Source organism: Erythrolamprus reginae, chromosome 2 (genome assembly GCF_031021105.1).
Source record: "Erythrolamprus reginae isolate rEryReg1 chromosome 2, rEryReg1.hap1, whole genome shotgun sequence".
In the NCBI taxonomy this organism is placed as follows: domain Eukaryota; kingdom Metazoa; phylum Chordata; class Lepidosauria; order Squamata; family Dipsadidae; genus Erythrolamprus; species Erythrolamprus reginae.
In genome coordinates, this window is record NC_091951.1 from 198,938,025 (window position 1) to 198,953,064 (window position 15,040).

Genomic DNA, 15,040 nt, shown 5'->3' on the forward strand with positions numbered 1-15,040 from the left:
CTCACCTGCCTTTGGAGTGCCTGCACTCCAGCCCAGAGATGGAACCGTATGCTATGGTTTACTCTCTTGAAACCCCTCTGTCTCCAATTTTTTCACTCTATAGGCAGCAAGCAATTTATGTAGGCAATCTCCCGTTTGCCTCAACCTTTCTCACTGCCAGTGCAATCATACAGCTTTTGATGAGTAAATCTGTCTCCAATTTTTCCACTCCACGGGCAAGACAGAATCACGCAAAGGAATGATTGCCTAAAGAAACTGCTTGCTTTTTTTTTCTCCCTCTACCCATGGAGGAGAGATTGGAGTGAAATTTCAGGAGAGTAAGTTTTTTTGCCTAGCACAGTGGTGTCAAACTCACATCGTCACAGCGGCGTCACGTGATGTATCAGGACTTTGCTAAACAGGGCGTGGGTGTGGCCAGTACATGACGCATCCAGCCCAAGGGCCGGGGGTTTGACAGCCCTGGCCTAGCACATCTGCAGCTCTCAGACTTGAACTATCCATGAGATCCCAATGCTCTCAATATATAGAAGAGCTTAGTCTCTTGAAATATCCTTCCAATCTTTCGGGAGGGGGGCAGGCAAAGGGGAAATTGCCTACAGAAATCACTTACCATATTTTTCTAAAACACACTTTTTTCCTCCCTAAAAGAGGCTGATAATTTGGGTGCGTTTTAGAATGTAGCATTCCCTCCCCCAGCCCTAACTAGCTGCTAACGATCTTCCCAGCTCTTACCTTGCACGCTCTTTCATTGTTACTCTCTGCAAAGAATGTTTTCCAAACCCTGTCTTTGTAGGGGGGGGTTTCACTGCTTTACTTGCTCCGGATGTTTCTTTCCAGCCCTAACCAGGTACAGTCATACCTCGTCTTACGAACGTAATTGGTTCCAGGGGGAGGTTCATAAGACGAAACATTGTTTCCCATAGGAAACAATGTAAAGTCAATTAATCCGTGCAACCAAAAAAAAACCCCCGCAAAAAAACGGTGCCGCCCGGCTGTCACCTTTTAAAACAGCCTGGGGGCTTCTCAGCGACCTCCCGAATGCCGAACGCCAAACCCGAACTTCCAGGTTCGGGGTTCCGGAGGCCGCCGAGAAGCCCCCAGGCTGTTTTAAAAGGTGACAGCCGGGCGGCGGGGCTTCCCAGCAGCCTCTGAACGCTGAACGCGGAAGTTCGGGTTTGGCGTTCGGCTTCGGGAGGCTGCTGGGAAGCCGCCCGGCTGTTTTAAAAGGTGACAGCCGTGCTGGGGGGCTTCCCAGCAGCCTCCCGAACCCCGAACCCGGAAGTTCGGCAAAGGTTCGGGGTTCGGGAGGCTGCTGGGAAGCCCCCCAGCCTGGCTGTCACCTTTTAAAACAGCCGGGGGGCTTCCCAGCAGCCTCCCGAACGCCGAACCCGGAAGTTCGGGTTTGGCGTTCGTAACACGAAAAAAGTTCGTAAGAAGAGGCAAATTTTTTCTGAACCCCGGGTTCGTATCTCGAGTTGTTCGTAAGACGAGGGGTTCGTATCTTGAGGTACCACTGTACTAACAATGTTCACAGCTCTTACTGGCTTGCAAGGTCTTTCATTGTTACTCTCTGCAAAGAATGTTTTCCAAGCCGTAAGTCTTTGCAGGGTTTTCCCCATTGCTCTACCTGCTCTGAATGTTTCTTTCCAGGTGCTAATGATGTTCCCAGCTCTTAGTGGCTTGCAAGCTCTTTCATTGTTACTCTCTCCGAAAATAATGTGCTGAAGCTGACCAAACTAAGGATGGTAGCTGGATGAATACCTGGTAAGCAGATTCTTTCCCCTAGTTTCTTCCCCAAAAACTAAGGTGCGTCTTACACTCTGGTGTGTTTTATACTCCGAAAAATATGGTACTCTTTTTTTTCTCAACTCTTTCACAGAAGAAAGAGATTGGAGAAAAAAAGATTTCCAAAGAGTGCTGCAGCATCAGTCTGCTGGCAGAATCACATTGCTTCCAGTGTGTAGAAGAGCAAACAGCTTATTTTCTTGAAATCCCTTTCTCTCCAATCTCTCTGCTCTGCATTGTGTGTGTTTATATAAGAAAAACCTGTAAGTCAGGTATAAGACAATGCATACTGACTGTAACAGCAATCACATGACTGAAGAATACTGCAAAGCAAGGGTGAAATGCTCCCGGTTCGCTCGCGCATATCGGTCATCAGAGAGCCAGTTGCGAAGGGAGCGCAAGGCTCCTCCCACCCACCCGGACACCACCATTTGGGTTCTTTTACTCTCTACATATGTATAGAATGCTTTGCTCATGCGCAAAGGATTAAGAAGAACCCAAATGGTGGCGTCTGGGCAGGTGGGCAGAGCCTCGTGCTCCTTTCACAACCGGCTCTCCAACGACCGACAGGCACGAGCAAACTGGGAGCATTTCACCCCTGCTGCAAAGGGGGCAAATAGGTTATGAAGTTAATTTTTTTTCAACACTACTGTGAACTTTGATCAGTAAACGAATGGGAGGTAAGTGAGAAATATGTACACTGGGATTACATCAATAGAGCACCTAACAAAAGCAAATTATTATGCCTTAAGATGCACCGCATTGTCTCATTAAAAGAAATGCCTAACCCAGCATTAAATAAGCAAAATAAGACTGGCCACTTGTAATATAGCCAAAAAAATGGATCTTTAATGTCTACTACACTATCGTTCTCTGTATACACTATCGTTCTCTGTACAGATACTATTATACAGATAGTCCTTGATTAATGGCAGTTATTGGGACTGGGAATACTATCTCTAAATGATGCTGTCGCAAAGTGCAATATCATGTGAACACAATGGCACTTCCAACCACAGGCATTAGACCAGTGTTTCCCAACCTTGGCAACTTGAACATATTTGGACTTCAACTCCCAGAATTCCCCAGCCAGCATTCGCTGGCTGGGGAATTCTGGGAGTTGAAGTCCAAATATGTTCAAGTTGCCAAAGTTGGGAAACACTGCATTAGACAAATCCCACAAGGTCACGTGAGTGTCGTTCGTGACCTCCTGTAGGCTTCTCCATTGCCAACAGGGAAGATCACAATAGCGATAACATGGTTGGGGCGGGGGGGGGGGCGGAAAACCCTGCAACCATTGTAATTGCTGTTGCCAAATGCCTGAATTGCAATCAAATAACTGCGACAAAGCTGTCATGGCTTAGAGGATCAGCCATAAATCTCCTCACCCAGCCCTCTTGTAGCTTTGAACAGTTGCTGAATGAGTGATCATAAACCCAACGGCTACCTGCACTTCCCACTACAGACTCAGGTCTGTAGTCTTCAGAGAGGGGTGGCATATAAATCTAATAAACTATAAACTATAGGTAAACATGCCAGAGTAACTTTTTCTAAAAGAATTTGAAAAACCAAATTACACCAATGTGATAATTTAGAAACCAAATCAAAGAAACACATTTTTTTTCACAGATATATGCCAGGTGTGGCCATTTGCAAGAGCTTGTCTGACAAAGCAACAGTAACATCTCTGACCGTGGACAAATATTCTTAAGTTACGGGCGAGAGGGGAAGACCTGTCCATGGAACAATGATCAACAGCGCAGCTTCTGAGTGAGAGGCATGAGACGTCCATAAGAAAGCCTATGGGCGGTTAAGCAAAGAGTAACAGGCAAGCCAAAAAAAAAAGCCTAGAATTGGGAATCTTTGCAGAAAGAGAGGCAGAGTAGTCAGCAGAAAAGCAGAGCTGAGAGGAAGCAGGGCAGAAGAATCAGAGGGAGAAGATAAAAAGGAATAAGGGGAAATCAAGGCAAAAAAGAAAAAAGATTGCTGGAGAATAAATTGAAGATACAAGGCTCCAGAAATAGCCGAAAGTGGGCAAGTAGGGAGCTTTAAATGCTGAGGAACTGGGCCAAGAGTCCCACATGAAATGTTGAGCCAAACATTTAGCTAGAGTTCCCAGCACCTTTGACATATGTCCTTCCACAGCCCGAAATGACATTGGGAAGGGACCCAGGACATGCACTATGCTAGGGCAATTGTTGTCGCCCTACCCAAGCAAGCATTACCCTGCCAACATGACCTAGGAATCCCAAGGCAATGGGTCTACCATAGGTCTCACCAGATTCTGATCATCGAAGGCCCCTGAACAAAGCTCCTGATACAAATCGGGATCTATGTGCAGATCATCATCCGACAGAGGCTCAGGTGTGGCAGCCGATTCTAGCTGTTCCTTTAGCATCTGCAGATCAGCCTCCCGCCCCCGTAACATCTATTGAGTGATTGGGGAAGTGGGGAAGAAAGCGGGAAAAAGCAACGGGAGAGGAAAAAGGGGGGGAAAGGAAAGAAAGAGAGAGAGAAAGAGAGAGAGAGAGAGGAAAGCATTAAAGAAGCCATCTGCCCGGCTTCACAAAAGCACCAGGTACCAAGATAGTGCAAACACACCCTTCTGTTCCTGTGCACAGAGTGGCAAACAGAGAAAACGGGGCTTGCTGAAATGCCAAGCGGCAAAGCATGAGCAGCAAAAAAAAAAAGAATCCCCAAACCCACTTCTTTTGTAAAAATAAAAATTAAAAAAAATTAAAAAGGAGAGAAGAAAAGACTTGGAGTTCAAAGAAAGCAAGGCCAAATGGCCCGGCCAAACCTGCCACCTAATACAAGTACAGAAAGGCATGCAAACTGGGTCTTTTGAGCAAACTCAGACTTTCAAATGTGAACCCGCTATGTGTTAAACCAGCTCTATACAGGCAGCAGAACGAGGCGGAAATATGATGGAAGGCTGGACTGCATCACTAAACAGAGAAAAGGCATAGGAATTACGACAGTTGCCTTACTTGGGGTTGGAAGAAAAGGACAATGAGCTTAACACAATAATTAAAAAGTCTGGAATCCCAAACTAGGGCAGAGGGGAAAATATTCTCCCTGTTGTGTTGGTTTTCTCTTTTAAGTGGGAAATTCGCATGGGTGCACATGATATGTACAAGTAGTCCTTGATTTATGACCACAACTGAGTCCCAAATTTGTTGCTAATCAAGACAATTACTAAGTGAGTTTTGACCCATTTTTATGACCTTTCTTGCCACAGTAAAATGAGCCACTGCAAGGTGTTTTTACATTAGTTAGCATGGTTATTAAGTGAATCTGGCTTCTGCACTGACTTAATGTAATTTAATGTAATTTAATTTGATTTCTATGCCGCCCAATTCCAGTGGGACTCACTGACTCACAGATGGTCACAAAAGGGGATCGTCTGACCCCGGGTCTCTACAACCGTCATAAATATGAGCCACTTGGCAAGAGGCCAATTTTTGATCATGTGATCACGGCAGGATGTTGCAACAGTCGCTAAGTGTGAACAATGGTCATAAGTCACTTTTTTCCAGAGCTGTTGTAACTTCCAACAGTCACTAAACGAAAGGTTGTATATCGAGGACTGCCTGTGTATACAAGAGAGGCACTTCACCCAAAATCTCAAATAGTTCAGTCCACCACTTCTAGGCTATCACCACCTCATTGTACTGAATGTATAGGCCAATTTTCAGTCTGCTTCCTTATCTGGGGGCGAAAAAAATCCCAGGAGTCCCAAATTTAGCATTCACCTATCATCTTAATCCTGATTATTAAGATTTATTTTTTTTATAAAAAAAGGAAAAAAAAGAAAAGAAAAAAAAACTGGAGGGAAAAAGGAAACTTACCGAAGCTGGAAAATATTTATAGGACTCCTAGGAAGAAAAGAATGGGAAAAAAAAAATCACGTGTGAGCTACACACAACCAACAGCTTCAAATTCGAGGTGGCTGCCCCTTGGGAGTGAGCAGCCAAAGAAAGTGCCCCCTAGAGAAAACATGCAATGATCTCAGGGCAGGGAATTGCCCGCCGCGACACTCACCCGAGCCCGAACCTGGCACTGCCTCAGGCGGCATTTCTGACGGATTTTGTTAGGCCCACCAAACTTCTTCATGTCCCGGCAGAAATCACACTGCCCACAGTCCTCCGTGCGACGGCAGGCCTCACATTCTCCACACATGCGGGCCGAGCGCTTGATCTGCTGCAAATAAGAGGCAGGTGTGAGAAGGGCTTTGAACCTGAGGAATCCCATCTGCTCTGCCCCAGGCCTAGTCCCAAACAATCCCCCACCCTATCCATCGTCACTGCGTTCCTCAAGAGCCAGGATGCACAAGCATGGACTCCAGATTAATCACGGGCAAAGACCTCCAGTTCAGGTTTATGCAGAAGTAAGTTTCAGCCCTTGGGCTTGGTGTGTAAATAGAAGGGGAAGAGGCCACCTTCTCATGATTGAAGGCTACACGTAATATTTTTTTGGCTGTCTTGGGCTAACAATGGTAACCATGAGTGGGTTGGGAAATAGAACTGGTGGAAGAGGCGGGAGTGAAAGGCTTCCGGTTCGTTCGTGCCTGTCGGTTGTTGGAGAGCCAGCCTCAAAGGCAGTGCGGGGCCACGCCCACCTGCCATTTTATTTATTTATTTATTTATTTGTTTGTTTGTTTGTTTGTTTGTTTGTTTATTTATTATTTAGATTTGTATGCCGCCCCTCTCCGTAGACTCGGGGCGGCTCACAGCAGGATACAACAACTCATGACAAACCTAAATATAATTTAAAATATTTAAAATATTTTAAAAAACCCATATTTCTAAGCAAACATACACACAAACATACCATGCATATATTGAACATGTCCAGGGGAGGTGATTCAGTTCCCCCATGCCTGACGACAAAGGTGGGTTTTAAGGAGTTTACGAAAGGCAGGGAGAGTAGGGGAAGTTCTAATCTCTGGGGGGAGTTGATTCCAGAGAGTCGGGGCCGCCACAGAGAAGGCTCTCCCCCTGGGGCCCGCCAACCGACATTGTTTAGTTGACGGGACCCGGAGAAGGCTCACTCTGTGGGACTAATCGGTCGCTGGGATTCGTGCGGCAGAAGGCGGTCTCGGAGATATTCATTTGGATTCTTCTACCCTCTGCCATGCACAGACATGCGTAGAGGGTAAAAGAACCCAAATGGCAGGTAAGCCGAGCCTCGTGCTGCCTTTGCAACCAGCTCTCCAATGACCGACAAGCACGAGTGAATGGGGAGCATATCACCCTTGGGAAGGGGTAACATTAGTTGGCGAATCAAGGTCCTTGTTTTTGCAGGGCATGTTAATGTTCGTTCATTACAGTTAATTTGTTAACTGTATTCCAACTCATAGCGATGGGGAAATGTGCCACCAGTTTTCAACCCACATCATCACAGGTGCCTCCGGAGTCATGAATGGAGCCTGGGGATCTCAGGCTGCTCTGCTCTCCAGAATAGAGAAGGGAAATATTATTTTGGCAGTTTTCAGTTATATCTATTCCTCCTGCTGTTTTATTACGATCAATGCAGCAAGTGGCAGCAGGGCCTCCTGAACCGGTGCCCAACTTCTTCGGCGGCTGCTCATGGCCAGATGCCACGTGGCATGTTGCACCAGTGCTGCCGGGATGCAACATCGCGTGTTGTGCCGTTGCACACGTGAACGGCAGCAGCGGCATGATGTATCATCCTGCCGCAAGTGGTGGCACCGCCATGATGATCTGGCCACAAGCAGCCGCAGAAGTTGGAGAGTGGCGCAACAAATGTTGGGGAGCAGGAGGTCTGGCTGTGGTGATCCTAAGATAAGCAGGTAAGACATCCCTCCATAATATGACCTGGTGCTTATTTCGGGGCCCAAAAGAAAAGACCACGTCTTATTTTCGAAGAAACATGGTAGATACAAGAATGAGTATTCTTTTAGGTAAAAGAGAGGGCGTGCTCAGCCTACAGGTATGAATGCCAGATAGTTGTTTAGCAGCTTCTAGAAAACATACATCCCACAAATAGAAGTAACCATGGCTTGTTCAGTTGGAGAATTCAGCTTTCCCTAATACACAGCTAGTGCTTTTCAGTTCTGATAAAACCTTCCTAGATTTAGATCAAAAGTGACAGAATTAGAAAACAGAGAGAAACAAACAGGATGGTATCAGACTTTTCGAAGCTCCTTTTAAAAGTTTCCCTTTCTGGTTTTGCTGACTTATCATTTCTATGTTTTGCATTTTATAAAACAACTGCTGGTGCATAATTCTATAAAGGCCAGTGCTTCCCAAACCTGGATAAATTATCCAGAATTAGGTAAAAGTGGTTTTTCATTTGGTAATAACATATGAACACATCACCCCAAGCACAACAGGGGTATTTAAAGTGACTTAAAGTATTTTATCTATATTGGGTAAAAAGGGACTTTCTGATAAGTGGTTTCAGCTAAAGGGAGGGAAGTGGAAAGCCCTAATATAGGTGATATAAATGGAATTCTAAAACTGCAAAAGTCAAAATCCCATGAATCCTATTCCACTGTGCATGATTCAAAAGGCCCTTTGGTTAATCTCAGATTTGTAGAAAGAATACAGGAGGGAAATACAAAATTCAAGATGCTTAAATATTAAACATTAACAAAAGCAACTGATACTGCCCATCTGGTATTTCTTCAACTTATATCCGCACTTTATTTTCTACAACTAAGGGCAGCATACAAAGTATTTCTTCCTCCTCCTCTTAATGCCTAACTCTGTACTGAGACTGAATGACTCTCTATGCCAAAGGGGGAATTAGAACTTTCCTGGTTTCTAATACAGATCTTAACAATTGCCCTAAACTTGCTCTCTTGCTACAGAAGACTCTTGCTAATCCTCAGAAGAGAAGGATTATGAGGAAGTGAATTCTGACAGTCTCAAAATGGGTGAACAGTGCAGTCAGGCGGTAGGGAAAGCAAGTAGAATGCTTGGCTGCACAGCTAGAGGTATAACAAGCAGGAAGAGAGAGATTGTGATCCCGCTGTATAGAGCGCTGGTGAGACCACATTTGGAATACTGTGTTCAGTTCTGGAGACCTCACCTACAAAAAGATATTGATCGAATTGAACGGGTCCAAAGACGGGCTACAAAAATGGTGGACGGTCTTAAGCATAAAACATATCAGGAAAGACTTAAGGAATTCAATCTGTATAGTCTGGGAACAGAAGGGAAAGTGGGGACATGATCGAAACATTAAAATATGTTAAAGGGTTAAATAATGTTCAGGAGGGAAATGAATACAAGAACAAGGGGACACAATCTGAAGTTAGTTGGGGGAAAGATCAGAAGCAACATGAGAACATATTATTTTACCGAAATAGTAGTACATGCTTGGAACAAACGTCCAGAAGACGTGGTTGGTAAATCCACAGTAACTGAATTTAAACATGCCTGGAATAAACATATATCCATCCTAAGATAAAATACAGGAAATAGTACAAGGGCAGACTAGATGGACCACGGGGTCTTTTTCTTCTGTTTCTAATAATAATAATAATTTAATAATAATAATTTATTAGATTTGTATTCTAAGTCTCTTGGACTGCAACGCAATCGAACGTTAGTCCTAGAGGAGATCAACCCTGACTGCTCTTTTAGAAGGCCAGATCCTGAAGATGAAACTGAAATACGTTGGCCACTTAATGAGAAAGAAGAACCCACTGGAGAAGAGCCTAATACTGGGAAAGACTGAGGGCCAAAGAAGAAGGGGACAACAGAGTATGAGGTGACTGGATGGAGTCATTGAAGCAGTGGGCGTAAGCTTAAATGGTCTCTGGGGGATGGTGGAGGACAAAAAGGCTTGGAGGAAAATTGTCCATGGGGTTGCAATGGGTTGAACAGGACTTTGCAAGTAACAACAACAACAAAAACTAGCTCTCTAAATATACCCTAAAAAGACACATCTGATTTAAAACACATAATTTTGTCATGGTAATAATTATTTGTTTAAGCTTTAATATGGATAACCATGAGGAAAGGGAAGGAAAATCTCAAGAGAATCTGATTTAGCATATTAACTAAACAGACCGAAAGGAATGCTTTGAATTTACAAATGCAATTTGGCTTCAGGGATCTGAAACTTTCCTACGATCTTCTATGACTGATTTCGTCTTCCTGTCGTGCCATCAAAGGGAAGAACAGCTGGGTCCTCGATTAGCTAGAAACTAAATATGGTATTTACCTAGTTGACTATATTATATTTCGATGTTGTGGCTACGTAAGTCTAATAAATGACAATAAATAGCCTGAGCACGACTGTTAGGGAAAGGCAGTTGCTTCAATATACTAGTCGAGAACCAAACAGTTCAAATCACACCAACGTTCTGGAGTTAGAATGCCAGGCCCTGCAAGGTGATGTAATCTCTATTGCACCTCAACCCCTTACTTTGGAATTACGGCTCTGCTCCAGGGCCAGTTCTTGGGCTTTCACACGCATCTCATCTTTTTCAGCACGTTCCCGGTCACCCTCTCGGTCCTTCTCCTTGGACTTTTTGTGCCTATATCGGATTTCAAGGGTGGGGTCTCTCTCTGCAAAAGAAATAGCGATCTACGTTATGAGAATCTCTACCCCCTTTCAAAAAATTATCTGAATGTAATTGATTTTTTTTATATATTAGCACCGTGCATACTTTTCTGTGCAACTTGGAAAAACAGAATATAAACTTAAAAGCAATTTTGCCCAAAGTAAAGCAAAAGGAACAGTCTTTCTCTGGAAATAAAACAGCAGGAAGTTACGATCTCTTTCATTTATTAGCTGGAATTTTAAGGCTTTTAAAAAGTGTATTAGTATTTTAGCATAGCAGTACAGTATAGGCCTCTTTTTTTAACTTTAGGGCTCTGATCGAAGGTCATTTTTTAAAATAAAAAAACTAGCTTTCCCAGCAACTAAATTAATAAGGAGCACATTCTGGAAATCCTTAAATACACTTGCAAGTGTTAAGAAACAAACTCAGCTGGGAAAGGGAATGTTATACAGTAATCCCTCGCTACTTTGCGGTTCATCTTTCATGGATTCGCTACTTTACAGGTTTTCAAAGGGGTCTTAAATCCATTAAATCCATTGAAAATTTTAAATCCATTAAAAATTCATAAAATTGTTCTACAATTGTACTCTATTAAAGAAAATGGTAGGATATCACATGTAATTCCAGCTGAGAAACAATATAGAATGACTGTTTAATGCAAAGGGTGGGTTTTAAAAATCCAAATATTCGCTAAATACATTAAAAAAAAATTTCATCTACTTCACAGAAATGTGTTTTTCACGGTGGTCTTGGAATGCATCCCCTGCGAAAAATAAAGGATCACTGTAACTCATAAATCAGCCCCTTGTAAAATATTATCTAGACTCAATTGTTTGTTTATTGTTTAAGCTTCATATCTAATCAGTATCTTTTATTAGTTGATTTTCCATGCCTCACATATACCAAATGTAGGTATCATTTGTTTCTGTACTTTATAAAAAACCTGACCCTCCTCAATAAATGCTTTACATTTTGCCTGATGTTCTTACGATTCATACTGGGGTGGAGGGGGAATGTTGGTGGTAAAAAGCCACTTTGCAAAAATTTAAAGGTGGTCCTCAACTTACAACAGTTGGTTTAGTGACCAGTTGAAATTATAATGGTACTGAAAAAAGTGACTTATGACTTTTTCACTCTTACAACTGTTGCAGCACCCCCATGATCAAAATTCAGATGCTTGGCAACTGACTAGTATTTATGACGGTTGCAGCGTCCCAGGGTCATGTGTTTCCCCCTTTTGCGACCTTCTGATAAGTAAAATCAATGAGGAAGCCAAATTCACTTAACAACTGTGGCAAGAAAGGTTGTAAAATGGAGTAAAGCTCACTTAACACCCATCTCAGAGGCGAAATGCTCCCGGTTTGGGCGTGCCTGTCAATTGTCAGACAGTCAATCGCAAAGGCAGTGTGAAGCTCCGCCCACACACCCAGATGCTGCCATTTGGGTTCTTTTACCCTCTACACATGCGCAAAGTGTTCTGTGCATGCACAGAGGGTAAAAGAACAGCGTCCGGGTGGAACCTCACACTGCCTTTGCGACCGGTTCTCAGCAAGCACGCTCGTTTAGCAAAAGAAATGTGCTCAATTGGGGTCTACCTGTACTGCTTTCTCTCCAAATTTAGCAGAGAAGTTCTCCAGCTCCATGCTACGTCACTCACATGCCTGAGTTTCAAGCAAATACATCAACTATGTTTTTCTTATTCTTATATTTTTATCCCTCCTTTTTTACATATAACTCAAAGGGATGAGCATACATGATATTCTTTCTTCTTCCCAATTTCCCCATAACCACTGGGGTGGAGGGGGAGGCGGAATTGAGAGACAGTGACTGGCCCAAAGTCACCCAGCCAGACTTCATGCCTAAAGGAGGTCTAGATGTCACTGTCTCCTGGTTTCTGGGTCAGAACTACTACATCAAACTGGCTCTCTAGTGTCTCTGGAAACTGCATTGCTTGCCAAGAGTTTTTAAATATTAGTTGAGAGAAAAAATCCCTATAAATCTTCTAGCACACCACCTAAGGACATATCCATATATACTTCATGAGACAAGAGATTCATCACTCACACACACACACACACATACACATAGTCAAACAGAATTTTAAACTTACCTCGGCACTGCATGCAGTACCATTCCCGAATTGCCTTTGCCATCTTCTCAGTAATGTTAATGCAGTGGCCATGGAACCATTCATTGCAGTGATCACAACCTCTGGAGATAGGGGAAAAAGCAAGATTGAAGATTCATTAACCAAATTTCTTCTGCACAAGAGGGCTAACCCATCTGCTTAAGTATAACTGTATGTGTCCCTTCAAGTCAATACTGAGACTTGGTGATTTGCCTGGACAAATCCCAGCAGTTTTTACCTGGCAAGATTTCAGAAGTGCCCTGTCTCTTTCCTAGTGCTGAGAAAATGACTGGCCAATGGTCACCCAGTTGGCTTTGCAATTAAAACAAGACTAGAACTCAAGGTCTCCCTGTTTCCAGCCTGATGTCTTAACCAAACTGTCTCTAACTAACTAAGCATAACAGGGAACTCTTAAAAAGCATAGCATTTTCTATTGGGGTGAATAAAAGAGAGATACGGTTGAATAATAAATGTGTAGATCAACTTCAGAAGTTCAAGAGTTTCTTCTATCTCTCAAATATCTAATAGGGGCCACAAAGACACTTCTTTTTCCTCCTAATTGAAACTCCTCATCTAAAAGAAACACTTGAAGGGAAAATCAGAAATGTCAAAAAATTTAAAGTGTCTGGACCAGTGATAGCAAACCTTTTAGACACCAAGTGCCCAAGCCACACACGCATGCCCATACTGAAAGATGCTCGCACATGCACAAATGTGCACATGTACAAACATCTGTGAACGTGTGCATGCATGGACATGTGCGAATGTGTATCTGGCCAGACTGGCCGACGGGGCATCCTAACACTAGCAGCGCGGCAAGAGGTAAGATCTTTTTATTTCATGAGCTTCTGTTTCATCATTTACAAGGAAACAGAAGCTCGCCAAAAAAATGCCACATATCATATTGGCAAAAGGGTTTTTCACTGGCTGTCATCCTCAATACAACCTCATAAGTGTGAAGGACTCCCATTACCAAGTTCTTTTATTCCTTCCAGTCATACTCACATCATGAAACAATTGATATCAGGTTTGCGACAGATGCAATAGACAGGAGCATTCTCTCCATTCTCAGATTTTGATTCTTCACCCATAACTGCCAAATCGGGATCAGAAAATTCATCCTGAATTTCCAGGAGAAAACAGAAAGACATAGTCATTACAAGAAGCTAACAGTAGGAAATCCTGATCTTTAAATTTCAAGTATTTGAATCGAGCAATGGAAAATCTTAAAAATGCATTTTCTGGGGATAAATGGAGATCGTGAGACCTTATCCCTGAATGCAACAAAGATGAGTGAAATTTCAAGGAAGCCCAATTGTGTTGAGCCTCTGCTCCCCGACAAAAGCCTGCAAAAAAACAAAAAAAGGTTTGGAAAATCCTCTTCTATTCAGCTTTTAAAACTGGCTGATAACAAAAGGAGGCACTCTGGCTCAATGGACAAATCGTCTCCTCCTACAGATCCGATAAGCCCCATTTTATTTGCAAAACTTTAAAGAGCCCAGTTTCCACTGTTGGTCAACCCACTGAGCCGTCCCATCAATGGAGGGGGGGGGGGGCTCGGAAGAGATTCCGGAAGACTCTGCTTCTTCCCGCAAGGTGCCGTTCCTCTTCCACGGCCTGCTTGCCCTTCGATCGACAGGCCTTGCCGTGACACGGCCCTGCTCCGATAGGATTAGATGAGACTCAGCGACGCAAAGGCAGCCGTTAGCGACCTGTCCGCTCACCATGATCTCTCCGCTCGGCTAGCTCCTTTCTTCTGAATCGAGACAAGGAGGCCAGGGGACAGGGAGGCAAATGGCCTGCTCGTATCCGTTTCCGTTACCATTCGCCCGAAGAGAGAAATACCATCCGGGTCGCTCGATCTCTTCTGCCCTTTACAAAGATGGCCGGTTCTCGCCGCCATTTCCGACGCAGCTTTCAGAAATGTATTCCTAAAGAGTAATTAGCGCCCTCTGTAGGAGAGAAAGGCGAAGTGACTGTGCTTAACCACCCCTTGGATAATACAGTAGTTTGGAGGAAAAAAAGCTCAGTTCATCTGTTTCATCGGAGCTTTTGACAGAAGCAAAGCGGTCAAATTTTATACACCAGTCTCACCCAATCTTGAGACTGATTTAAGTGGGGCTCAGCTACATTTTCTGTCGCCCGCAGCCATTATTGTTACGACTCTCAGCGTTCATAATGGTCGGGGCAATCCCGTGCTAGCTCAGGATGGTGAGGATTTTAGCAAAACATCTGACCAAGTTCGGAGTCTCCCTATGCGATTGTTGATCCAGGCTCAACTAAATTTTTATATTTTATATTGTACTGAGTCCTTCGGGATAGGGCGGCATAGAAGTCGAATTAAATGAATGGATGGGTGAGTGGGTGGGTGGGTAGGTAGGTAGATTAGGTAGGTAAGTAGGTAGGTAGGTAGGAAGGTCGGTAGGTGGATGCTAACCTTTGGAAAGCACTCACCTTTTCATTTGTTGCTGGTACAATCATTTGTGCTGAATGCTACCAAATATACTCTACATGCCACCTTTGGCACATGTGCCATAGGTTCACCATCACTGGTCTAGAGTAATACTGTACTTTTGACTTACCGT

At 43.7% G+C, this 15,040-nt stretch overlaps 1 protein-coding gene across 2 annotated transcripts in view; it reads right to left on the reverse strand.

Moving 5' to 3' along the window:
• CXXC1 (CXXC finger protein 1) overlaps positions 1–14,362 on the reverse strand; it is a 33,556-nt gene extending 19,194 nt beyond the window's left edge. The window contains exons 1-6 of one of the 2 annotated variants that reach the window (XM_070741116.1): positions 14,180–14,362; positions 13,461–13,576; positions 12,438–12,538; positions 10,189–10,331; positions 5,830–5,988; positions 5,637–5,663 (exon numbers count right to left, since the gene is read on the reverse strand). In XM_070741116.1, coding sequence (XP_070597217.1) covers positions 5,637–5,663; positions 5,830–5,988; positions 10,189–10,331; positions 12,438–12,538; positions 13,461–13,576; positions 14,180–14,182 — 549 coding nt within the window. In that variant the 5' untranslated portion in view covers positions 14,183–14,362. The remainder of the gene's footprint in view (positions 1–5,636; positions 5,664–5,829; positions 5,989–10,188; positions 10,332–12,437; positions 12,539–13,460; positions 13,577–14,179) is intronic. The other variant, XM_070741117.1, reaches the window with a different exon arrangement.
• Positions 14,363–15,040: the final 678 nt, after the last annotated feature.